The sequence below is a fragment of the Miscanthus floridulus genome, chromosome 7 (genome assembly GCF_019320115.1).
Source record: "Miscanthus floridulus cultivar M001 chromosome 7, ASM1932011v1, whole genome shotgun sequence".
In the NCBI taxonomy this organism is placed as follows: domain Eukaryota; kingdom Viridiplantae; phylum Streptophyta; class Magnoliopsida; order Poales; family Poaceae; genus Miscanthus; species Miscanthus floridulus.
The window spans coordinates 75,044,863-75,072,001 of NC_089586.1; the positions used below are offsets into that span (position 1 = coordinate 75,044,863).

Sequence of the window (27,139 nt, forward strand, 5' to 3'; positions counted from 1 at the left end):
CGGCAGGACCCGCCACATCAGCGCCCCCCCCCCGGCTGGCCCGCGCCACGTCAGTCCTATGCCGCGTCACCATGCATGGCGCGGCACAGGCATTTGGCCACGCCAGGGCAATAGGTGCGGCCAAAAGTGTTAGTTTAAAAAAAACGACAGTGTTAGATTTAAAATTATATTCAAAAAAGGGTTAAAATTAAAAAAAATTCTGCATATTGTGTTTGCAATGTTGCCTTTGTTATGATCGAAAATCAGTCTATCACCTAACAATTTTTTTTTTTTTTTTTGCGATTTATCACCTAACAATTTCATATGAGCATTCTGGTTTTCTGGGACTAGTACGATTTATTTGCACTTGATACGAGTACCTTGCTATTGCTAACTTTCTTTCTGAATAGCTCAAATTTGATTGGGCGGGTTGGACTCAATTTAGCGCTAAAGCGACACAAAAAAGACATTTTTTTCAGCCGCTTGGTGGATCCCGAATTGAAATCGGAGTTTGGTCCCGGCCGGCGTCGCGATTGAAGGCATTACTCCACTCCACTCCAACGCCACAGTGCAAGCTCAAAAGCTAAAACCAACCAACCATATATATCAACGTCATGCGTCCTTTTCAATTAGTCTTCATGATCAATGCATGCATGGGTATTTCAACTCCAATATTGATCCACCCCCTACTGTTTTGTCTCAACATTTCGCTTTCTTAACCCAACATTCCAACCTGTTCATTGGATTTTACCGGATAATTTTGGTTTTAAGGGCGTGGAACAAAACAATATAGCCGAGCGCTAACTGTTCCCTGCGAGTTGCAGCGACATTGAATTGTATTCCTGTTTAAATATTAATTGTTGATTCATAGGACATTGAATTGTTTGAAAACATACATTTATTTTGTATGGAGTTCTAGCTATGCATATATATACCTCATCTATGCATCCACCTTCCTCGTCTCTTTTCCCTGTTTCTAAAATCCACCTTCGACCTCATTATTTTATGTGAATAATGAGATTCGACCCGTTGGCAACCATCCACCACATACTCTCTTTCAACTGGCCCATACTAATTAGCGCCATCAATTTCTATAATGAACCCTGAAAAATACGAGCACCCATGTTAGATCATTGACTTAACCTAAGTGGGTAATTTCACCAAAAGGAACCTAGCCTTCGCAAATGATCCTTCATTTAATTTTCACAGTCCAAACACATTCTCTATTTAATGTCGTCAAATTAGTATCGACCAAAACACTTTTACAAAAAGAAGATTATTATAGAACAAATTGAAGGACAAAGCGGACGACCAAACATGAGACAATAAAAATTACTCACAAGAACTTTGGCCTATGCCCAAACTATGACCAAACACATCTCTCTTCTATCAAAACCAAATCCACATAGCCATTAATAAGCTATTCGACTAAGAATAATTGAAAGTACGTCTAGACCTTAAGCGGGTATTGATGGATTGAATGATAACACAATTATGTAACCTACTTTGACGAGACCATGTGCATGTATATAGTTTCAAGATGATTTATGTATTAGAGCTAGCTTGTCATCCCTAGTGTCACAATTGAGTCAAAGAATGATCTATGAGATAGGAAGATGATAAGCATATTAGCAATGTGTGAGACAACCGAATCAACATTGTCATATGATCCGGTGTTGACAACGGTGGCTGACAAATCATCCGGTGATGACTAGATCTGTTAGATTTTTCCAATGGCTGGCAGCCCATTCACCTTCTATATAAAGTTCAACTTTCTCACCTGGAGCTGCTCTTACCTCATTGTTGCCAACACTTATAGAGAGGATCGTGAAGCTATTTGTAAGCCATCCAAGCTAAGAAGTGAGATTTGAGTGTTAGCCTTGAGTGATCCTAGTGTTTTTGGTTGGATTTCTTTGAGTTAGATCTGAAGGCCTATTACTCTTGGTGATTGCCATCACACCTAGACTAACCCAGTTGAGGATTTGGTGACCTTCCTCGGTGGAGTTCTTCTTTAGTAGACTCTAATTGGTGTGCATGGTTTGAAACCCCGTTGTTTTGGACTAGAGAACGGGTATTCACTAATGAAGCAGAACCTAACTGGATCTTGGTGACTCTTTGGTGATCCATCGGGGACTAGGGGATTGTGGAAACTTTTGGTACCACAGAAAAAAATCCAATTGTCTCTTTGCCTCTATTGATTCTAGCTTCTTGTTGCCTTTGTTGTGTGCAAGTTTCATTGAGTGACAACTAGGATTTCTTCGTAAGTGTACTTAGCATAGGATTACTTCTTGGACTTAAGTACAATTCTCTTAGTGTGATCATGGGCTTCCATTTAGTTGTGTATTTTGTAGGTTGTATCAAACGTTCTATGGGGATCTTGATAGACTTTGTTACATTTTCCTTTAGTTATCTTGCTAATGACATGTTGAGCTTGTGGGCCCTAAAGAATCTTTAGTGTTATTTTGTAGAAAACTTAGGTGCCAATGTGTTAAAGGGATAAGATTTTTTTTGCATAGGCTAAGGATGTTGCTTTAAATTCTTAGAGCACAATTCAAGCCCCATATTGGGCCATTCGATTCTTACATGTGATCTTGCTCCCATAAAGAAAAAAGTTTATCAGCGATTCGAGGAAAGTGGTTTAAAGACACATAGCTAAAGCTTGACCATTGGCATGACTTTCTCAATGGAGGCATAAGGTCCCAATGGTAGGTGTCGGGTTCATAAACCCGAGGTCCCTCGGGGATCGGCTTCCGCGCCAAGGCTCAGCCCAAGAGTCTAAATACAACAGGCCGGAAGGACGGCCTAGTCGCCGACCAGAAGGTCTGGACCAAAAGGAGCGACGCCCGCTCGTCGACCCCTTCGGCCCACCACTCCGATCGGAACACTCGCTTCGGCCTCCAGACGCCTCCGGACGCCCTCTCCGATCAGAAGGCCTAGCTCAAAGCGATACTTCCGACTTCGACCCCGCGTCCCTCCGACCGGGGCTCGTGGGAACCCTGCTCACCGCTCTTCTCCGACCGGCGCACTCAGAGCCAACTAGAGCCATCCGACCGAGGACGCCCGCTCGGTAGGAACCAAGAGACGTGTGGAGAAAAGCAAGGCAAGGCTCACAAGTCAAAACCACTATACCAGGGACCATACCCTGCACGGAACAGTACTCTGCAGCCACCCTGACACAAACAGTATTGTAGGCGCCAACATCTCCCTCTACAGTATTGTAGGGGCCGCTAAAACTCCCATATGGTAAGGCCCTCCACGTGCCTCTAGGCATCGATAGCGGTATGGGTGCCAAGATTTACCGTACTAGGTGAACATAGCGAGACTCCTCACATGCCTCTAGGCATCAAACAATATTTGTAGGTACCGACGTCCACCGTCCCTAAAGAAGGCAGCACGACCTCCCACATGCATCTGACATTTTACAGTAACATCACCAGTGTTATAGGCGCCTACCATTATCTTGTACCCACCGGTGTGGGCAACAAGCCTCGGTAGGCATGGGCAACAAGGCTTGGTAACATACGCACCCTTTCCCTCTCACTTGTAAAGCTGTCCCCTTCATTTATAAAAGGGGGTGCACTTCCTCCAACAAAAAGGACCGATTCTAGTTGGCCAGAGTTCCTTAGATCGATAGCTCACAACCATAGAACTGCCAGGTTCGGACCTCAAGCACCCGGCTTGAACACTTAGCTCATAGCGAAGTTCCTATCACTCTCGGCCCTTCCGACCAAAGCCGATCGGACCACTTGTACACCCCATCTTTCTCCTTATCGTTTGTAACCCCACTACAAACTTCGAGCACCTAGTCTTAGGAATAAAGTCACCAACCAACCCCGACTAGATGTAGGGCACGTTGCCTGAACCAGTATAAATCCTATGTCATTGAGTGCTATGCCACCTCCGATCACAACCTACAGCAAAACTACAAATATTCATTAGTTGGTCACTTTCTGCACCGACAGTTGGCGCCGTCCGTGGGGAAGACGATGTACGTTCAACACTTTTTGGTCATCGGATGGCCTATTTTTCTGCCACCCCACCGTGGCGGGCTTGGGTGATACGATTCGCTTCGGCTCATTGGAGTTTCCCGCACCCTCGCCCGCTGGGATGCGGGTTCCACCCGTCTTCGAGCCATCCCAGGCCTTCCTCTTTGGAAGCCTGAACTTCATCGCCGACCGGCTCGGCGTGCTACATCTCCGCGAGGAGGCTCATGTCCTGGCACCCGTCGGAGGAGCGCCCTCCATCAACTTCAGGACGCATGGCTTCAACGACGCGGCATCTACGCTTCTTTCCGAGCAAACTCTCCGCTCAAACCCCGCTGTGAGTAATATACACGCTGTTATTTACTTACTATTCTTTATCTTCCGTCAATTACCTGGTGGAACCCCGTTGTACCCAACGCAACCACCGTACGACCAGTTCCCCTACGGCCTCGTGTCTTCCACGGACGCATACGCCCGGGGACTCCAAAATATGCTAGCACCGCACCCTCTCACGTCTGAGTTCGTGGGGATGGCGAGCTATGCTCCTACCTATTTCCTCGACATCATGGATGACGACGTCGGGAGTAACGGCTCCAGCATCGGTGATGTGGTGTCTAGCCACCATCCGTCCTAGGAGTACGCTATGGCGGACGCTCCGGAACACCCACCGGTGGAAGCGGAGTCCTCACGGACTCACACCTCTCTGGACCCTCACGCAGAGACCCCCGAGCTCACACTTGAGCACAGGGAGGAACTGCGACAACGGTGGCTGCATCAGCCACCAACTGCGTCGGCACGTCTGGCGCGCCACACTGCGCCCTACGCACATAGACCGGCAAGCGGCGCCCGGGGGTGCACCCGTCAGGTCCAGCACAACACCATGGACAGGGGGAACGATCCCCCACACTTCGCTCGGGTGAACCAGAACATCACCGCCGCGGCAATGCTTCTGTGCAGCCTGTTCGAGCCGAATGACCCTCATGAGCAGGCGATCCACCAGAACCTTCGGGCTCTAGTGGAGACCGCCGCCGTTCAACAAGCGGAGTGCTCCATATCGCGACACCGATACGTGTCCTCACTCTCCGATAAGGGAATGAGAACGTGGCAGATGGGTCGCTCCACCCGATCGCCGCTACAATCGCCAAGTGCGGCACAGGAGGCCGCACTGGCACCTCGTCTTGACCCAACGACCGCTCCGCACCGACCGCCTGTATTCGCGCGGCTCGAATTGAACCGAGACACATGCAGCAGCGACCGGAATCCTAGCCCTGATGGCCTGGGACCGCGGACCTTTGTCCAAAACCCCCCAACAAACGATGCTCCTACCGCGCTCCGACGGAGGCCGAGGCAAGGGCAAGGCCAAGCGCTGGGATCAGGATGAAGGCCCCTCCATGCAGAGGGGGAAAAAGAACAGAATGAATCACCGCTGACCGGCCAACTCTGCGTTGGTCACCATGGCTGATCATGCGGGCACGCAGCCCCAGCAGGGCACTTCCGACCACTTCCACGAGCTCATGGAGAGCCCATGCACCAACCACGACTACCCCGTAAAACACCTCTACAAGGACTGCCAGCTCCTCAAGCACCTGCTGAGGTAAGCTGGCAGGCCAAAGGAAGAAAAAGGCGAGGAAGCAGCGACCAAAGAAGGGGGCGCAGCGGGTGAGGATCCAGACGACTGAAGGTTGAAGTGATCCGACCGGACGCCTACCGACCGAAGGACGACAACGACGCCCATCTCTCCGAACTACTGGAACAGCTATGTCATTTTTCCTAAAAGCTTCAATCTTACCATTGTTTACTTAGTATATGCTCCTGTAAAAGCACCCCGACCCGAACACTTTTCGGCCCGGGGCTCTCGGGGGCTCCACTAGGGTACACTACTATCATTATGCTTAATGACTACCTCCCTGTTTTGTTTACATATGGTGGAATTCCTTCCTACCCAACCAACGGAATAGCTTGTTCCTTAGTTTTGCTTTACGTAGCTTTGCTTTAAAAACATTCCAACCGATCGCACCCCGCCTTTCCCTATGGTTACGAGCAGCCGAGCCTCGCGGGCCATGCTCTGGGCTCCCAAGGTCGCGGCCTATGGGACAAACGGGCAGGTACGAGAAAGAAAGAATAAAAAAACAAAATTATGAGAAAACTAAGGAACAAAAGGGAACAGGCTCCCCTGAATGGAGCAATTCCATCACAGAAAACAAAACCGACGGTAGTCATTAAGCACACAGTAATATTTACACGGGGGCTCCCCCACAAACTTAACTTTTACATTTTCTACTACTGCAAATACTACTACGACCGCAAGGGATCCGCTCCCTCGGCTTTGGCAAGCGCAACGGGTACCTCAAGGGCATCGCACCCATAGATGCTTAGTAGAAGAACATGGAGCTCCTGACCTTCTCATGCAGTCAAAGGTAGCTCCTAGGTAGGGGGCCCCGAGGCTGAAAGAAATATCATCAAACTTTATTAACTGGCCAACCTAAGACACAGGTAGGAAGCGAAGGGACGCCCCATGTAGGGCATGCCGACTCCGTCACGAACGACGAGCGCGGGTCCCGGTCGGACATTTCCGACTGAAGCTCTCTGAACCCCATCACTCAGGTCATCAAGGTGAGCATGTGTTCATTAATACAAAAACTGTTCACACAAGGGCTCACCCATGATTGATGAGCGCATGTCCCGGTCGGACATTTTCAACTGAAGCTCTCTGAACCCCGTCACTTAAGCCATCAAGGTGAGCACTACCAACCCCCTCTATTTCCTTACAATCATTTCATACATCCATATGCACATTCATTCCATATGCCCGCGCCTCCCGGATGATTCGGGCCCTGAACCGCCCGGGGGCTCAGGAACTAAGCATCGCACGTGCAGCGAAATGCATCACAACGCTCTGTGTTGCGTCACGAAGCGGCGGTTGCCTCATTCAACATGAGCAACCAACAGAGCCAGGGGAGAAAACCATAGATGAGCCCCGTGTTGCCCTCGCCCGGTCTAGCAGACTAGGTCATCTCAACCTTCTCGTTCGATCCTGAACCTCTTGCCAAGCCCATAGAATCTCCATCAAGGGGAGGCCATTAGGCCACTCGGGTTGGTCTCCGAAATGACCCAGACATCTACCGAGTTGTAGGTAAAGGAGTAGTGGAATGTCACAAGAGGGCTATGCCGACCTCGTCACGAATGACGGACCCAGATTCCACTCGATCATACCCGTTAGCGAACTCACCGAACGACGTTGTTCGAGCCCGAGCGATCAGGATAGGCGACAAGACTCAACCCCTCCGGTTGTGAGGAACCAAGGATGGGGTAACGCACACAACTCACATCGACCCCTACGAAGGCCCAATAGGGCTCGGGGGCTCAAGACAAACGCCAGGGACCGTGACCTCGAACTTGCTAGGATCCACGACTCTGACTCGCCTGGTCCCACGGCGTGCACCGACACCAGGATCTACGAGCACCGCCTCATCCGATCTGTAAACTAACCAACTAACTACGCTTCCGGCTACACTTTCGACTGCACTCCAAAAGACCAGGGACCGCGACTCCGAACTCACGTCGACGTCATCCGGCTACACTTCCGACTGCGCTCCAAAAAATCCAGGGACCATGACCCCGAACTCACGTCATCAGGATCCACGAGCACCGCCTAGTCGCCTCGTCTGGTCCCAAAAAACTAACTACCTCAGCCACCCAGGCTACGCTGAGGCCGGGATCCACGACTCCGACCCGCCCGGTCCCACGGCGCGCACCGACGCTAGGACCCACGGTCTCGGTCTCGTCTGACCCCTAAACTAACTATTTCAAAACCATGGCACACACCGACGTCAGGGTTTGTCTGAACTGACTCCCTCACTCGATCCCATGGCGCGCATCGACGTCAGGATCCGTGAGCTCTGTCTCGTCCAAAACATGACTCCAACTCGCTCGATCCCACGGCGCGCATCGACGCCAGCATCAGTGAGCTCTGTCTCATCCAAGACTGACTCCCTCACTCAATCCCACGGCGCGCATCGATGCTAGGATCAGTGAGCTCTGTCTCATCCAAAACACGACTCTGACTCGCTCGATCCCATGGCGCGCATCGACGCCAGCATCAGCGAGCTCTGGCTCGTCCAAAACACGACTCTAACGCGCGCGATTCCACGGTGCGCATCGACGCCAGCATTAGTGAGCTCTGTCTTGTCCAAATCATGACTCCGACTCGCTCGATCCCATGGCGCGCATCGACGCCAGCATCAGCGAGCTCTGTCTCGTCCAAAACACAACTCCGACTCGCTCGATCCCACAACGTGCATCGACGCCAGCATCAGCGAGCTCTGGCTCATCCAAAACACGACTCTGACTCGCTCGATCCCATTGTGCGCATCGACGCCAGCATCAGTGAGCTCTGTCTCATCCAAGATTGGCTCCCTCACTCGATCCCACTACGCGCATCGACGCTAGGATCAATGAGCTCTGTCTCGTCCAAAACACGACTCTAACTCGCTCAATCCCACGGCGCACATCGACGCCAGGATCAGTGAGCTCTGTCTCATCCAAGACTGACTCCCTCGCTCGATCCCACGGCGTGCATCGACGCTAGGATTAGTGAGCTCTGTCTCATCCGAAACTAACTGCCTCACTCGATCCCACAGCGCGCATCGATGCCAGGATCAGTGGGCTCTGTCTCGTCCAAAACACGACTCTAACTCGCTCGATCCCATGGCGCGCATCGACGCCAGCATCAGTGAGCTCTGTCTCGTCCAAAACACGACTCCGACTCGCTCGATCCCATGGCGCGCATTGATGCCAGCATCAGCGAGCTCTGTCTCGTCCAAAACACGACTCCGACTCGCTCGATCCCATGGTGCGCATTGACTCCAGCATCAGCGAGCTCTGGCTCATCCAAAACACGACTTCGACTCGCTCGATCCCACGGCGCGCATCAACGCCAGCATCAGTGAGCTCTGTCTCGTCCAAGACTGACTACCTCACCCAATCCCACGGCGTGCATCGACGCTAGGATCAGTGAGCTCTGTCTCATCCAAAACCCTTGACTAACTCCCTCGTTCGATCCCACGGCGCGCACCAATGTCGGGATCCACAAGCTCCCTCTCACCCAATCTCTCAAAACAAACTAAAAAACTGCCTCGACTGCACAACGACGCCTTAGGCGACAAAATTTTGTCTCAGACTAAAAACACGCACACACGCCCACTAGAACAACACCCCCCAAACGGTTCTGCCTGAACCGCCCGGGGGCTCGAGGGCTACACCCACGGGTGCGCTCGCGCGCACCCGCCGACAAAACAGAAAACCTCCCCTAATGACACAGAAAACCCCCCAGACGGTTCCGCCCGAACCGCCCAGGGGCTCAGGGGCTACACCCGTCGGTAAGACAAAAATCCCCCAAATGATTCGACCCAAATCGCCTAGGGGCTCAGGGGCTTCTGTCGGGTTCATAAACCCGGGGTCCCTCGAGGACCGGCTTCCGCGCCAAGGCTTGGCCCAAGAGTCGAAATACAATAGGTCGGAAGGACAGCCCAGTCGTCGACCAGAACGTCTAGACCAAATGGAGCGGTGCCCGCTCGTCGACCCTGGCCCACCACTCCGATCGGAGCACTCACTTTGGCCTCCAGACGCCCTCTCCGATCGGAAGGCCTGGCCCAAAGCGATACTTCCGACTTCGACCCCGTGTCCCTCCGACCGGGGCTCGTGGGAACCCTGCTCACCGCTCTTCTCCGACCGGCGCACTCAGAGCCGACTAGAGCCATCCGACCGGGGACGCCCGCTCGGTAGGAACCAGGAGACGTGCGGAGAAAAGCAAGGCAAGGCTCACAAGTCAAAACCACTGTACCAGGGGCCATACCTTGCATGGAACAGTACTCTACAGCCACCCTGACATAAACAGTATTGTAGGCGCCAACATCTTCCTCTACAGTATTGTAGGGGCCGCTAAAACTCCCATACGGTAAGGCCCTCCACGTGCCTCTGGGCATCGATAGCGGTATGGGCGCCAGGATTTACCGTACCGGGTGAACATAGCGAGACTCCTCACATGCCTCTAGGCATCAAACAGTATTTGCAGGTACCGATGTCCACCGTCCCTGAAGAAGGCAGCACGACCTCCCACATGCATCTGACATTCTATAGTACATCAACAGTGTTATAGGCGTCTACCATTATCTTGTACCCGCCGGTGTGGGCAACAAGCCTCGGTAGGCGTGGGCAACAAGGCTTGGTAACATACGCACCCTTTCCCTCTTACTTGTAAAGCTATCCCCTTCATTTATAAAAGGGGGTGCGCTTCCTCCAACAATGAGGACCGATTCCAGTTGGCCAGAGTTCCTTAGATCGATAGCTCACAACCACAGAACCGCCAGGTTCGGACCTCAAGCACCCGGCTTGAACACTTAGCTCATAGCGAAGTTCCTATCACTCTCGGCCCTTCCGACCGAAGCCGACCGGACCACTTGTACACCCCATCTTTCTCCTTCTCGTTTGTAACCCCACTGCAAACTTCGAGCACCTGGGCTCAGGAATAAAGTCACCAACCGACCCCGACTGGACGTAGGGCACGTTGCCTGAACCAGTATAAATCCTGTGTCATTGAGTGCTAGGCCACCACCGATCACAACGTACAGCAAAACTACAAATATTCACTAGTTGGTCACTTTCTGCACCGATAGTAGGCCTAAATTTGAGGAAACAAATCATCATGTATCCGATTTGGTTTGCATTTCTACCATATATTTGATTTCCACATTGTTCTACTTGGATGTGCTTGTTTGTGAGTGCAATGACTTAGTTAAATTGATAAGGAACACCTAAAGAAGCACTCTCTCCAAGTTAGGAAACATGACAAGGCTGGTTTCTGTAGATTTCATGTAAAATTGCTTAACTGCAAGATTTTTGCCGATTAGCCTATTCAAACACCCCTCCCCGCCTCTCTAATTGTCATCTCAATCCTTTCAACAATGCTAGGAAAGTGTAGAAGTAAAATGGAAGAAAGGACGAGTCAAGAACAATCCTTGATGGTCAAAGTGCGGGAGTTCCAAAATAAAGTTCAAGGTTCCACACAAGTTCGAAGGTTCAAGTGCGGAGATAATACAAAATCTAGTCTAGAGTTTCAAGTGCAAAGGTAATGTAAAAACGTCCAGGGGTACACAAAAATGTCTGAATGTTGTTTTGACGATTTTAGTCACTAGTATTAATTCGTAAAACCACTGGATATGTTGTGAATCTGGTAGACGACATAGAAGGATGGGGTTTATATTGTGAAACCCTCAGGGCTCTATTTGTTTAAGCTTTTATGGCCCAAAGTTGAAACAAGCATGAAACTTTTGCCTCAAATTTCATGATTCAACTCGCTATAGTGAAAGAAGCTGGTCTCTCTTAAACTTTTGTGGACAATGACTCGAGATTACTTGCAATGCCACTTGTTATAAACCCTAAGAGGTGATCTCTGCAGTAATCAAACAACCCTAGAATACAAGTTGGCAAACAACTATCCACTTTTAGCCTTGAATATTTTAATGAGGGATGAAAGCAAATCAGATCTATACCGTCTTCTCCATATTCTAATCCATTTAATTTTATCAAATTCAGAGTCGAGCGGATAATGCACATTTACAATTACAAATACATATTTTTTTCAACGTCGAAAAAGGTATTGAGTCACAAGGAAAATCGTATCGGAGAATATCCATGCCACTTTCACTCCTAATTTTTAATCTACTTTTTTTTTATAACCCAGAATCCTCAACATGTTTTTTTTTAAAACAAATACCTAGCTGGAATAAACTTGCCCTAAGCCAGAAGCCTTGACAAGCACATACTCAGCATGTTGGAAATGGACGATCATGAACATGAATGAACAGATGTTGCTGCAACTAACACATCACAGCGTTTTTTTTTAGCAAACACATCACAGCGCTTTGCAACCTACGACTCCCAAATAATCACCTGCAGGCCCTACAGCTACAGCGACCACAACAGGGCGGCCGGGCATGGATCAGGTGCACCGGCACCGCGCAGTAGGGTCTGCAGTAGTGTCGAAAGCCATGCAGGCGCCCAGGCCCTCCGGCCGGCCGCTCTTAGCCGCCGGCCAGCTGTGCGAGCCGGCCGCCGCATCTGCCGCTCACGTCGCGGCCGCTTCACGCTAATGGCGAATAAAGAATTGCTACTATAGCATGTTCGGTGTGCCTCGCGTCGCTCGTGTGCACAACCAGCCGCAGCGGGGATATACGAATATGATATGGTAGTCTATCTAATCTAAATAAAAAGCTTGGGTTCCCCGTGGTCGAATTTTTTTTAATTTCAACACTTTTTTAAAACTAATTTTAAATCTAATACAGTAGGTTTTTTTTTAAACTAACACTTTTGGCCGCGCCTATTGCCCGGCGTGGCCAAATGCCTATGCCGCGCCATGCATGGTGGCACGGCAGAGGGTTGACGTGGCGGCGACCGGAATCGCTGACCGGGCAGGGCCTGCCGCGCCACCGATCTTGGCGCTGTACTGCCGCGCCCTGATCCGTGGCGCGGCAGAGCCGAATAAAACCGACCGTCGCTGCCAGCGTCCGCCAATGGTCGAGCAGCCGCCGTTGCCCGAGCAGCGCAGCAAGGCCGCCTGGCAGCCGCGTCCGCCCGCGCCAGCCCGTCACCGAGCACGCCGTCCGCCCACGCCAGCCAGCCCGCCGCCGAGCACAGCACGACCGCCGGCGCGCCACCCCCTCCGGCCATGCACGGCGGCTGCCCGCCGAGGACTGCGCCCGCGCCTCCTGGCCCGGTCTAGCGCGCTGCAGCGAGGTACTCCCCTAATAGGTAGTAAAATTATTAAAGTATAGTTAGTAGAGTTAGTAAAGTTATTTAATTTAGTTAGTATAGGTAATATAGTAAGTTAGTATAGGTAGTAAAGTTAGGTAGTTTAGTTAGTACAGCTATTGAGTCTAGTTATATATTGGATTTAGTCTAATTAGTTGTTGTAGTTAGCCTTGTATAGATGTTAATATTAGATTAGTTAGTACAGTTATAGTTAGAATATGTATTAATATTACAATGGACATTACGTACGACGATTTCGACGACTTGATGAAGTTTCTTAAAATACTTTTGCAGATGGATTGTTGTGTTAGAGTTTTGTATGGAGGAAGTGTTAGGAGAGAAGATGGTATGTTTGAGGATATGGAAGAAGAATTGGAATGGTTTGATGAACCTCCTAGCTTCAATGACATTTGTGTCCGTTTGAATGTAAAGTTTGACGGTGATTTCACACTGATGGGGAGGTTTGATACTGGGAAGACTAGGGCATACTATGTCCTCATGCCCTTACGCGACCCTGCTCACTGGTCCCGCTACACTAGGGTTCTCCAAGGTTCCAATGTGCCCATGGCTGAGGTGGTGGTGGAGAATGGGTACATGATGCAGGGTGTTCAGGACGGCCCGTCCATTGACGGTGTTGGAGGCAATGAGCAAGAATTAGGGGTCGAAGGGGAGGCAACTCAGGGTAACATAGATTTGGATGGTCAGTTGACGCAGGAGCAGTTTCATTCAACTGCAGTAGGTTGTATAAGCAATGACTTCGATGTGAATGATTTCGAACTGGAAGAGGAGGAGCGGGAGGAGGAGGACAGGATCGGTGATGTAGTTAGCAGTGATTCAGATGATTCTGATGATGACCAAGGAGGTACAGATGCTACGCCAACATCGGCTGATGCCATGCCAGTACCGGTTCATACTATGCCATTACCAGTACCAATTGAGGTTTTACATGGTGTCCAGGCTCAGGGTAGACTAGTCACAGATTTGGCTGCAGATGATACCCCCTATGATTCATGGGCCAGAATTAGCAAAGCGCAGCAGTATGTTCCACCACCACCTTACACAGCGACTGAGCTTGAGCAACTAAGGTCCAAGAACGTACCTTTCATGGGCGTTCCGAACTATAGGGATGTCAGCATGACGGATATGGCAGTTTGACACCGGTCTCCAGTTGTGTAGGAAATCATTATATAACTATGAGAAAGAAACCCTTAGGAAGGGGATGATATTCAACACAATGTCAAAGATGAAACTCTTCCTTCAGGACTATGTTGTGTACCACCATAGGCCGTACATCGTCACTCATTCGGACCAGGAGTTGAGGTACCACGTGATATGCAAAAACGGTTGTAAGTGGAGGTTAAATGCATGAAAGAGACAGAGTGATGGCAAGTGGAGGATAACTAAAGTTGTTGAACCCCACACTTGCCTAGACAATAGGGGGAAGGAAAATCATCAGCAGCTCACTGCACGTTACCTTGCCCGTCGTATATTGGGGCTCGTTGATAATAATAACGACATCTCGGTGTCTTCTTTACAACAGTCCATATCTGGATTCGTTAGGTATGATGTGACATACAGAAAGGCTTGGCGTGCTAAGCAAATTGCTCTGGCGATTCGATGGGGTACTTGGGAGGAAGCGTACAACAGGGTGCCCCGCATCTTATGTGCAATGCATTACTATAACCCTGGCTTGAAATGATTTATGGACATCGGAGGGATGTTTTTCGGGACCCATTGAGGCATGTTCTCTATCGTGTGTTCTGGTCGTTCACGCAAACGGAACATGCATTCCAGTTTTGTCGGCCAGTCGTACTTGTTGATGGCACTTTCCTGACAGGAAAGTACAGGGGCACCTTGATGATGGTTGCTGCTGTTGATCCTGAGGACCAGATAGTACACATGGCTTTTGCTTTGACAAAGGGAGAGAACAATGAATCGTGGTCATGGTTCATGCGGCTTCTACGTGTGCAAGTGCTTGGCCCAACTCGCACTATATGTTTGATCTCAGACCATCACGCATGGCTTCTTAATGCTGCAGCTGAGCATATAGATGGGTTCCCGCCTCTAGTACATAGATGGTGCATGAGACACTTTACCGCTAATTTCTAGCGGCGTCAGCGGAAGCAGGAGGTATGTGACAAGGTAAAGGCTTTATGTTGTGTATGTACAGAGCACTAGTTTAAGGAGACAAAGAAAGAACTAGACAAGATGGTAAATGCAGCGGGAAAGTTCTGGTTAGAGGCGCAGATGAAACAGAAGGCTCAGTGGGCGTTAGCATATGACGAGGGGGGTTTCAGGTATGGCATCATGACCACTAACTCCTTGGAGTCCTTCAACCGTGTATTCACCGGAGTTCGATCGTTGCCTATGTCTGGAATTGTTGAGTTCTTGTTTCATAAGTGCAACGAATATTTTGTGAAGAGGTGAGAACTTGCGTAGAGGAATATAGCTGAGCAGGGGCATTTTGGAAAGGCCAGAGCTGAACATTTGAAGGAGGCCGAGGAATTGGCCAAGCAGCACACCGCCGAGCCGTATGGACCCCGCCACCATATCTTTAGTGTATGGGGCAAGGGTGGCACAAGCTTGGGCGGTGAACGTTATGGTGGACGAAACTACCGAGTTGATCTTGAAAAGGTAGAGTACAGTTGCAACGTCCCTCAGATCATGCATGCCCCTTGCTCTCATATGATCACGGCCTACAGGGTTCGCGGGTACAACTATAAGGATCTGCCATATATATCACCCTTGTATCTCCGTTCGAACACCGTTAGTATTTGGAGATGAGCTTCGAGCCATACCTTGACCCGACACAGTGGCCACCTTATAATGGTTATGACTATGTGCCACATCCGGATCTAATGAAGGTAGGGAAAGGTAGGAGGAAGAAGAAGTGACTCAAGGGAGACATGGACGCTATGAGAGGGTACGGCGAAGACATGTATGGCAGGGGGGACTTCAATGAGACCCGTGGTAGGAATCTTTGCTCCGTTTGCAAACAATCTGGTCACAAGGCTAGCCGGCATAGAAGATGAGGGCAGCAGGTGATTTCATATTATGTTCGTACTGCATAACAAGTAGTTCAAATTTTGCAATGCTACATAATGTTAATCTGAATATTGTTAATTTGAATACTCTAACCTTTTTTATCAATTTGTAACAGGATGGCCCCTCCCACGCGCACCAGCTATACCCCCTTCTTGAGGTGGAGTACGACGACCCCCTTCTTCCATCGGACGACGAGGTTTCCAAGAGGCGTTCGAGGGATCCTTACATTCTAGGGACTTAGTTCATTACGTCGAACTTATGTTGAACGAATATTGTCATCGAAAACTTGCAGACTCATAAACCAATGAAAATGTTATATGGCAACTTGTCGTACATTTATTTGCTTCATGTTCGTTTCAACTTGCGCACGGTCGCGGCACCACTTGTAGTTTTGTACAGCACCGACAACAACTCAATTGAAACTGGATGTTGTCTGTCTGTGTCACTGCCGCACCGCCGTCTATGGCGCGGCACTAACGCGCTATGGACTCTAGCGCGGTAGAACCTGGGCTATGGTGCGGCCAAACCAGTGGGCTACGACGCTGTATTCGAGATAATTTCACCCGATTACGTTCATTTTAGAAATTTTGAACGCATGATACAAACAGATGTGATCACTTAAGATCGATCATGGGTAATCTGAGTACATGACACATGGGTACAATATATTAGTAGTTCAAATGAAATATAAGACAACACAATGGAATTTCTACTACATAGCTACATTGATCATTAATAAAGCATGGAACTAACAGTCGGCACAATTAAAAACCCTCAGTCAGAAACATACTAAGTAAGCAACTTGTCCTCCGAGTACCAATCCTCAACCACAACCCTGTTGCTGTGGCTAGGCTCACCTGCATTGCTTTGATCTGCCTTTCGCCTATAGTAAGCGGCCTCTGCGGCCTGAGTGAAGAACTCGTCGTCATCCTTCTCCGCCTGCAAGCCCGCCTCTGCTAAAGCGATGAGCTCGCTCAGTCTGTCAGTGTTGTCCTCGGCCTCCTCCGCCGCCTCTGCAAGAGCGATGAGCTCGCTCAGTCTGTCAGTGTCGTCCTCAGCCTCCTCCGCCTGCAAGCCCGCCTCTGCTAGAGCGATGAGCTCGCTGAGTCTGGCAATGTCATCCTCATCCTCGCCCCCCTCATCAGACAACACAATCGGTGATTCAATGGTGCGACCAGCTCGCTTTCTGTGCTCATCTAATTTCTTTTCCTTGTACCTTGCATGAGCCACCTCTGCAACATGGTCCTCGCTGCATCCAATCCCTTCATGTATAAAATGCAATCAGTTAGCAACGTGACTATATTACATTTAAAATCAGGCAACGGAAAAAAGGCTTCGAAGTACTCACTAGCACATAATAAAACAACATGCTCGTTTAAGACCTGCATCTGTACTCTTGTCTCCTCCCTTACCTCCTTCCTTGCCCTCTCCTCCTCTAATGTCATCCGTCTCTCCAATCCCCATTTGACAAGCCCAACGTCGATCGGGTTACAAATACCGCGCTGTCTAGCAAACTCACGCATCTTGTCTTTGTGATGTTTAACGAAAAGGTTGATGTAGTCAGGTCCATATCCCCTCTTTCGTGCAATTACTTGCTTCCCCTTTAGTTCATCCAAGAACTTAGCTTAACCATCATAACATTCTCACATACATTTCCTAGTGCTTTGTTCAAACGATAAATTATATCATATGTCTTAGCAAAATAAAAAAAATACGATTCTATGGTTACCACAAAAATAATCAACCTCATCATAGTCAATCATATGGCCGCAATAATGGCCTATTCCAAGCTCCGAAGGGACTAGACCGCAGTTGGATTTAACACCACATTCGTACTTGACTGGCGGTGCTTTGTAAATTAACCTTTCTTTCTTCTTTTGCTTTGCTTTTGGAGGTTCTTTGGGCCATTTGTTCTTAGGACCATACAACCACTCCTTGAAACGACACTTCGCCATTGAATACACATAAATAACGTGACATTAGTACATGACACATATAGCTCAATATTTCAACACATACACTTTGCACTTACTTCATGCTTGTTTGGACACACAAACTCCAACGTATTGTCAGGGTTTATCACGGCTCGGTCTCTACAATGGCACAGAGGAGGTTCCTCGAGTCGTCTAACTGCGGCTAAGTGCTTCTCCTTAGCCATCATTGGAGGGGGGTTAGGGGGAGGTGGAACCCACCGCTCGAAGTGCTCTCGTGGATGTCGCCCTCTCCACCAATCGTCGAAAAGGAGGTATCTGGGGTCAAACTTGTCTGCACCATCGATCCACTGAAAGAAAAAGCACCTCCCATGGGCCTACACAATAAAATTCCAATAAAATATTAGTAACCTAGTAATACAAATGAAGAAGAAAAAATATACGAAAACAATTAGTTATATTAAAACGACTGCACGTGTAGAAGCAACGAGCCGCTGTGTCCGGATGTCTCGATTGAAAAACGTCGGCCGGACGACCACAGTCACAGTTAGGGACAGGCAGTTCGGGAGGGACGGGGGCATCTTTGCTAGACTCGTCGGGGTACAATTCTCTAGGTCGACCCCGTTTTCGTCATAACTGCTCCCGAAACATGTCTTCCATCTAATAAAATAGTTCAAATTAAACATCAATCAAAACAACACAAATTAATGTAAAAATAATCATTTGCAATGCAACTAAAATAATATAACTGATAATTATAGCAACAAAAATATACATGGTAAATATACTTCTAACTAAATAATTAACCTTAACATTGACAGAATCAAACTAATATCTTCCTTCAAACCGTAGACCATAGTTCCCAAATATAATTTTTTCCTCCTAAACTTAGCTCCCATTCATAATATACTATCCACCATTCAAACAAAAATAAAATATGCGTCATTACCTTGCACGAGACGAGGAGGGAGGGAGGCGGCCAAGGAATGGAAGGGAAGGGAGGCGGCAATGGAGGGCCGGGCGGGGGCCGGGACTGGCCGCGGGGTTTTATTCGGCTCTGCCGCGCCACGGATCAGGGCGCGGCAGTGCCGCGCAAGATCGGTGGCGCGGCAGGCCCTGTCCCGTCAGCGGTCAGCGATTCCGGTCGTCGCCACGTCAGCTCTCTGTCGCGCCACCATGCATGACGCGGTATAAGCATTTGGCCGCGCCAGGGCAATAGGTGCGACCAAAAGTGTTAGTTTAAAAAAATCCGAGCGTGTTAGATTTAAAATTAGTTTCCAAAAAATATTAAAATTAAAAAAAATTCACACGATCAGCCTCAGGCAGATCCACTAATCAGCAACCACCAGGAAAGCAACGCAGTGACATACTAAGAGGCTGTTCGCTGGTCTGAAATTTTCAGCCAGCCGGCTGATCCCTACTCTCAAGTTACTGTTTATCAAACCAGCCAAACAGTGTTTTTCTCTCACAACAAACCAGCCAGAACAGTGTTTTCAGCCAAGTTTCAGACCAGCGAACGAGGCCTAAGTTAAGTCTCCCCCAATTACTATTACTAGTACGAAGGAACAAAAATGAACTTTAACACTGTACATTTTAGGAAATATAAGTAAATTGTACCCTCTCTTTGTCAATAAGGCATGTACTAGCTAGCTTGCAAAAAAAGAACTATAAAAAAAACTTGCAAAAAAAGAATAAGAAGCAAAAGGGGGCATGTAGACTTTCTCTGCTCTTCGACCTTGTACACTTTAGAAACCAAAGGTATACAGTACCATTCAAACTTCTTGCATTATTCAATTCGATTTAGCCCCTCCTTATCAGAATTGAGAAAAAAAATCTCATCTCATCTCGTTGGTCCTGTTCGACAGGACTTATCGTTGTTACACTTAATTTATAGGTTTGATTTATTGCGAGAAAAAAACAATATTCTGGAACTAATTCTTGATAAGCTCCCGCTAACGGCCCATAGTCATCACGGAAAATAAAGAGAAGGAAGTCAACACCAGGACTTGGCCGGTAGCACTGGCGCTAGCACTCGCAAAGATCGATCGGTCATCACCGGAGACTCCAACAGCACCGGTAGCCATCGCTGACGCCGCCTACCCCCGCCCGGATCTCGCTGCTTCTCCCGCCCCTGCTCGCAAGTCGCCGTCGCCAGCCACCGCCATGGGCACGGCCAACGGCCAGCAGCCGGCGGAGGGCGCTTCCTCTGACAAGCTCCGCCACGTCGAGTCCATGTCGGAGCTGCCCTCCGGCGCCGGCAAGATCTCCGGGATCAACGCCGTCGTGCTCGGGGAGTCGCTCGCCGCCGAGGAGAACGACCTCATCTTCCCCAGCTCCGACTTCTCTGCCAACGCTCTCGTCTCCTCCCCGAAACAGGTGCGTACAAACCGAAACTTAGTACTTGTCTGCCAACGTGCGCTTCTTGATTCTTGCTGTCGAAGCAAATGCAAAAATCGAGTCTTTTTATCCAATCAATGGCGCTTGCTCTAGACTAAGGCGTTTGCTTTAGCACTTGGGCGCCTTTTATTTTGGGCGTCGTACAACTTTGCAAGCGTGAGTGAGGGGGTTAGTCATGATCAGGCTTGTTGGGAAAGTCCGACAGGGACAACTATGGGACATGAACAGTACGGCCAAATCGGGAACGACAATTTATCTGCGCTGGTGTTTGTTCCTCATCTCGTTTTCGACTATTGGTGATGTAAATAACATTGTGATCTTGGTGTGATTTTTCATGATCGGCATCAGTATCGGGAGATGTATGGGAGGTCCATCAAGGACCCGGCCGGGTTCTGGTCGGAGATTGCCGAGACCTTTTACTGGAAGGAGAAGTGGAACCCCACCGAGGTCTGCTCGGAGAACCTCGATGTCACCAAGGGACCCGTCCAGATCAACGTAAGTGTTGTTTGATGGTTGTTAGCTAAACTTAGCATTCCTTTGGAATGGAACGGGTATGGTATAGTGGTTCTGATTCCTCTTATGGTTATTGGTTCTGTACAGTGGTTCAAGGGAGGGAAAACCAACATATGTTACAACGCTGTTGACCGCAACATCGAGTCTGGCAATGGGGACAAGATTGCAATGTACTGGGAGGGCAATGAGCCCGGTCAGGATGGGAAGCTCACCTATTCCGAGCTCCTGGAGAAGGTTTGCCAGGTAAATGCATGCTCATGTCCGAAAAAAATTGCCAAAAGTAAAACTGTGAGTGGCAAATGTACCAGCACACATGTCAACACTTGCATTCAGAGGCTCAAAGAAGATGACCAAGTCTAAGCCGTCCTTTTATGTTTGTAGCTTGCAAATTACTTGAAGAGCCTTGGTGTCGGCAAGGGTGATGCTGTTATTATCTACTTACCAATGTTGCTGGAGCTTCCCATTGCCATGCTTGCTTGTGCCCGCATTGGTGCTGTTCACTCAGTAATTGCCACAACTACAAGCTGTATTGGTTGTTTTGTCAATGGTTTTCCTTTCTATGTTGTGATGCAATCATGCTTGTACAGGTTGTTTTTGCTGGCTTCTCAGCAGATTCGCTAGCCCAAAGGATTGTTGATTGCAAGCCTAAGCTTGTCATCACGTGCAATGCTGTGAAGCGGGGAGTCAAGTCCATCTTTCTCAAAGATATAGTGGATGCAGCTTTGGTTGAAAGTGAGAAGAATGGAGTCTCTGTAGGTATGCACTGGGATCTGGTTTGGGTATTCACATCAGTAACATTGAGCTTTTGTTAGATGGCAGCTATTTTGTACTCGTTATTTCTTCCCATTGTCTGTCAATGCTTTCTTGTGACATCATGCCAAACAAACCTCATATGAAGATAGACACAGAGCTAAGGGTTACACTAGGGTTCTCAATATGTTTTTTTTTTCTTTTTCTGTAGTTGCTCATTTATGGGAGACAAGCGAAACTAATCCCACATTTGGGTAAAGAACCGATTAAGGAAGCCAGTCTAATAAAACATTCATGGGGCAATTAATGGTAACTAATTTTGTGAAGCTTCAAATTAGGGGAGTTCTTGTATATCACAGGTCACAAGCATACTTGATTTAAAACAACAAAGGTAAGAGGTGGCATCTGATTGTTTATCCAAATGTAAGAAAACCGAGGTACATGAATTGGGAGACAGAAACGGGACTTGCTATGTAGCAGGTGGCTAAAAAAAGGTAGTCTTCAGTCAACCAATGCTGACCGTTGGATGACAACCGAACCATTGAAACATTGTTTTCCAAATCTGCACCTCTACCTCTCTTGTGATGTTCTCTTTGGGTATCTTTGGTTGCCGGATGGGGGTTGGATGGTATATCCTGGATGAGGGGACGTAGGCTGATTGGAACTGTATTTAAAAAAAAAAAGACACTGTTTGGTGAGGTTGCATGAGCAGATGCAAAAAAAAAAAAAAAAAAAAAAAAAAAAACTGTGATGCTGGTTGGTTACCTGCATGAGCGGATGCAACCTCTAGCCTGTGAGATTGACGTGTGGGTCCGCCGCCCTCATCTTGCATCCACTGAGCTAGGCCTGGTAGTGAAACTCAATTCGAGTGTATCCTACCAGCCTCCATCGGCCCATGCAATTGCATCCGCTTGTGCAAGTCCTGTACCACATGCGGCCAACCAAACATCCTGCTCAGGCAGCTTTACATGGCTTCGTGCGTGCAAGCTAAGTGGAGCAGAGGAACCAAACATGCTCTTTGTTTCTCCCTGTGTGCAATGGTGAGCCATTAGCAAACTTCCCCACACACCGACCTTCTTCATATCCAGTAGATCTCTGGGTAATCGCTTTGATGCCACTGGCACAGCACTACACAACCGGCAGAATGCCATCCATGGCCAGCAACATTTCGCTGCCCCACCGTTGTGCCGGCCTTCTTCCCAGGGAAAATATAAGACCGACAAGGGCACATCCGAAGCTGGAAAACCCGTCCCAAAGTACAAATATCACAGTAGGTGCTTTATGGATGTCGTCAACTGATTTTAGGTGATATTTCAGTTTCCTGCAATATAGGAGGCGCCAGAAAATAATCCATTACTCCTAGTCCTAGGGGTTGTTCGTATCTTATGTTACGTCAAAACCATAGGATATAGATGCTGCAAGATTAACATCTTATTTGGTTAGTATATCGTAAAATCGGATGTCATATTCAAAGTATTAGTTTTCTGGAAACCATTCACACCTGGTTTCCTCGAAACTCAAAATAATAAGAGTAGCAACAGATGAACTGAAAGGACGTACCCAGTGCAGAGAGCTCCCGCTCTGTGCGGGGTCTGGGGATGGGTGTCAGTGGCAAGCCTTACCCTCGCCTGTGCAATGCGAGGAGACCGCGACTCGAACCTGGGACCTTCCGGTCACAGGCTATCTACCGCTTGCACCAGGCCCGCCCTTCATAAATGTACAGATGAACTGAAAGCTAATTTTTTTTCTTCTTAACATAATGATGCGCAGCAATCCTGCGTGTTCGAGAAAAAATTTTAGGCAATATCTTATCCTTACCAAATGGTGAACAAAAAAAGAAACTAAAACTAACACAAACATTTGTTTCAACAGACCCTGAGATTCAAACAGCCACTTAATTTTTAGAATCGTATAAAATGTCGCATTTGGATGATGCTTAGCCATCAATGCAATAATCTGCATTGGCCGGGGTATCCTATATTGCTGCATTTGTCGTATATAGTGTACTCAACCTCAAGTCCTCAACTATATTCTAACTTGATAGTCAAGGAAACTTCTTTTCTGGCATGTGGTTCATTCAATGAGCACATCTGAGAACTATTGAATATAGCCTGGTTTGTAGTCCACTGATGCGGACTTTCATTGTGCCGATACTAGGTCTCTGCTTGACATATGAAAATCAGTCAGCCATGAAGAGGGAAGACACAAAATGGCAAGCAGAAAGGGATGTTTGGTGGCAGGTGCTCCTAAATGAAAACTTGTTATTATATACAGTAGTCATCCTATATTTCAAGGCACACGCATATCTACTGTGAATAACATTGCTAAATTGTTATAATTTGTTGCACAATATCTTTCAGGATGTCGTGACCAAATTTCCAACCAAATGTGATGTGGAATGGGTGGATGCAGAGGATCCATTGTTCCTTTTGTACACAAGTGGCAGCACAGGGAAGCCAAAGGTGCTTCTAAGTTCTAACTGAGCTGTATTCAGCAGCTATTGCATTAGCTGGATATTTATCTCTCTTGTTGTATGTAGGGTGTGTTGCATACTTCTGGGGGCTACATGGTGTACACTGCAACAACCTTTAAGTACGCATTTGACTACAAGCCAACTGACATATACTGGTAGGTGGTAGCACATAAGCTCTTATGTTTTTTAGCATGTACCCTCATTCCTTTGTGGGGAATTATTCGTAGAAGCTGCTATTTCCTTATCCACCCCCACTGTTTTGTTTGCATCAGGTGCACTGCAGACTGTGGTTGGATTACTGGACATAGTTATGTAACATATGGTCCTCTCCTGAATGGTGCTACGGTTCTCGTTTTTGAAGGGGTATGTTTATTAAAGATTTTTAGCCGATGTGTAAATTGAATTGTGGTATCTGATAATAAAAGCAAACTATCTGGTTTGATAGTTTTCTTCTCATTTCTTTTGTTGAACTTGTCTTCTTGTCTGGCAACTTATAGCAGTTCATTCTTCGCAACACCAAAGTCTAGTATTATTGTTTGAACAATGCTTGGCTACTTGTATTTGTTTTGGTGTATTCATTGGATGTTTTCTATTTTTTCTCAAATTTCAGTAAGCTAGCCTACTGGGTTCTTTTTTTTTTCCAATCTCCTTATTCCTAAAGTAATCCTTTGAACCATACATGTAGACTCCGAACTACCCTGATTCAGGCCGATGCTGGGACATTGTGGACAAGTACAATGTGACAATATTTTATACTGCCCCAACTCTTGTTCGTTCACTCATGCGTGATGGCTCCGAGGTATGCACTGCTTCTCTCACAATACATGTGTCATGTACGGGCGCCAGTACGTGAGGCGCCATAGGGCCCGCGACGTCCGTCGCGCGGCAGAGCGCGCTGCGCGCGCGGGAGTCCGGCCGGGCGACGCTGGTGCCCAGGCTGCGGCCTCTGGCTGAGCAGAGGAGTCCGCAAGGACGACGTGTGACTAAGAATAGAAAGATTGAGTCGGTTATGGCTAAGAATAGGAAGAGTCCAAGTTGGTTAGGAATTGTAGCTTCTAGTCGGTTAGCAGCTAAGGTTATTTAAGCATGTACGTGAACTCAGGAAAGGATAAGTAATATCAGATTTCTCAAATATATCTCTCTCCTAAAATATCTCAAGCCTGCGGCAGGGGGACTCACCCTCGCCGGAGAAGACGGCCGACGGCTACGAACTCCGTAGCCGAGGTCCTGCTACCCTAGGGCCCGACGCCCTTGACAACCTGGTATCACGGTCACGATCCTCCTCTTCCCGCTCCGCTGATCCACCTACAGCCGCACCAGCCCTAGCCGCTGCGCCTGAGCCATCTGCACCCGCTACATCATCTCCAGCCGCTGCGCCGCCAACCCTCATGGCGGAACCATCCAACGCCGACCTCGCCAAGCTGATCGCGAGCCTCTCCAGCACGATCACCTCCCTGCAGGATGACATCGCGACGCTGAAGAAGGACAAGGAGAAGTCCCCCTCGTCGTCGGGTACGGGACCGGGCGGTGATGGACAGCACCACAACGACCTGCCGCCGCGATTTCAAAAGCTGGATTTTCCACGCTACGATGGCAAGACCGATCCGCTGATCTTCGTCAACCGATGCGAGTCGTACTTCCATCAGCAACGCATCATGGAGGAGGAGAAAGTCTGGATGGCTTCGTATAATCTGGAGGACGTCGCCCAATTGTGGTACATCCAAGTCCAGGCGGACGAGGGCACTCCCCGGTGGAGCCGCTTCAAGGACCTCCTCCACCTGCGCTTTGGGCCACCCCTGCGCTCAGCGCCGCTGTTCGAGCTCTCTGAGTGCAGGCGCACGGACTCCGTTGAAGAGTACCAGAATCGCTTCCAGGCCCTTCTTCCACGCGCCGGGCCACTGGATGAAGTCCAGCGTGTACAGCTCTTCACGGGAGGACTCCTACCGCCGCTCAGCCACGCGGTGCGGATTCATAACCCGCAGTCGCTCGCGGCTGCCATGAGCCTGGCACGCCAAGTGGAGTTGATGGAGCTCGATAGGCCGGCACCGGCCCCTGCCCGGGCTGTCCCGCGTGGCCTGCTGCCAGCACCAGCCCCACGACCGGCCCTGGCCCTGCCCGCTCCTGCTGACAAGACTGCACAACCACCGGGCCGTACAAAAGGGGCCCCAGTGAAACGACTCTCGGTGGCGGAACAGGATGAACGACGCCGCCTTGGGCTGTGTTTCAACTGCGACGAGAAGTACTTCCGGGGTCACAACCGCGTCTGCCGGCGCCTCTTCTTCATCGGGGGAGTCGAGTTCTCCGATGCCGACAAGGAGGACGCCGATCCGGCACCGGAGGCCCCGGTTTTCTCCCTGCATGCGGTGGCAGGTTTACCGGGCTGCGACACGATGCAAGTCCATGCCGCGGTAGGCGCCACTACTCTCGTCGCGCTGCTCGACACAGGCTCCACCCACAACTTCATCGGCGAAGATGCAACACGCCGCTCCGGGCTGTCCGTTCGGTCACAGCCCCGGCTCACGGCTCGGGTGGCTAACGGCGAGCGGATCGCCTGCCCAGGGGTCCTTCGCGACGCCTCCATCACCATCGACGGCGTGACGTTCCAAGTCGACCTTTACGTCATGCCGTTGGCGGGCTTCGACCTCGTCCTCGGGACACAGTGGCTCGCCACCTTGGGCCCCGTCGTTTGGGACGTCGCGGCACGAACCCTGCAGTTCCAGCACCAGGGGCGTTCCGTCTGCTGGTCTGGCGTCCCGGCAACCGCGCCTCCGTCCTTAGGCGCCACGACGGCGAGTCCCACGATCGCCAACGATGCCACGGCCGTTGGGGAGCCCCTGCTGGAAGCGCTCCTGGGGGCTTTTGGGGTAGCCTTTGCCGAGCCCCAGGGCCTCCCTCCGAGGCGCGCCCACGACCACCGCATCACCCTCAAGCCAGGCGCGACACCAGTGGCGGTCCGGCCCTATCGGTACCCTGCGGCGCACAAAGACGAGTTGGAGCGTCAATGTGCGTCGATGCTGGAGCAGGGCATCGTCCGCCGCAGCGATTCGGCGTTCTCCTCACCGGTCCTCCTCGTCAAGAAGCCGGATGGATCATGGCGCTTCTGCGTCGACTACCGTGCCTTGAACGCGCTCACCGTCAAGGACGCGTTCCCGCTTCCCGTCGTCGACGAGCTCCTTGACGAGCTACACGGCGCCCACTTCTTCTCCAAGCTCGACTTGCGGTCGGGGTACCATCAGGTGCGGATGCGGGCTGAAGACGTG

General features: G+C 49.5%; 2 protein-coding genes across 2 annotated transcripts in view; both read left to right on the forward strand.

Moving 5' to 3' along the window:
• Positions 1–19,729: 19,729 nt before the first annotated feature.
• LOC136467102 (acetyl-coenzyme A synthetase, chloroplastic/glyoxysomal-like) lies at positions 19,730–24,747 on the forward strand. Its single transcript, XM_066465651.1, has 10 exons — positions 19,730–20,122; positions 20,492–20,638; positions 20,744–20,899; positions 21,038–21,160; positions 21,244–21,412; positions 23,564–23,646; positions 23,767–23,868; positions 23,946–24,034; positions 24,152–24,242; positions 24,565–24,747. Exons 1-10 carry the CDS (start codon positions 19,910–19,912, stop codon positions 24,730–24,732), a joined length of 1,341 nt encoding a protein of 446 aa, XP_066321748.1. The 5' UTR covers positions 19,730–19,909; the 3' UTR covers positions 24,733–24,747.
• A 520-nt stretch (positions 24,748–25,267) lies between these two features.
• LOC136465669 (uncharacterized) overlaps positions 25,268–27,139 on the forward strand; it is a 2,057-nt gene continuing 185 nt past the window's right edge. Inside the window, exon 1 of the mRNA XM_066464314.1 lies at positions 25,268–27,115. Within this exon, the coding sequence (XP_066320411.1) occupies positions 25,268–27,115 (1,848 nt within the window). The remainder of the gene's footprint in view (positions 27,116–27,139) is intronic.

Bases quoted from the DNA above. Each gene is read 5' to 3' on its own strand.
- LOC136467102 (XM_066465651.1), top strand. From the start codon at position 19,910: ATGGGCACGGCCAACGGCCAGCAGCCGGCGGAGGGCGCTTCCTCTGAC. The intron at 23,869-23,945 runs GTGCTTCTAAGT...TGTTGTATGTAG, and splicing joins GCAGCACAGGGAAGCCAAAG to GGTGTGTTGCATACTTCTGG. The intron at 24,035-24,151 runs GTAGGTGGTAGC...TGTTTGCATCAG, and splicing joins AAGCCAACTGACATATACTG to GTGCACTGCAGACTGTGGTT.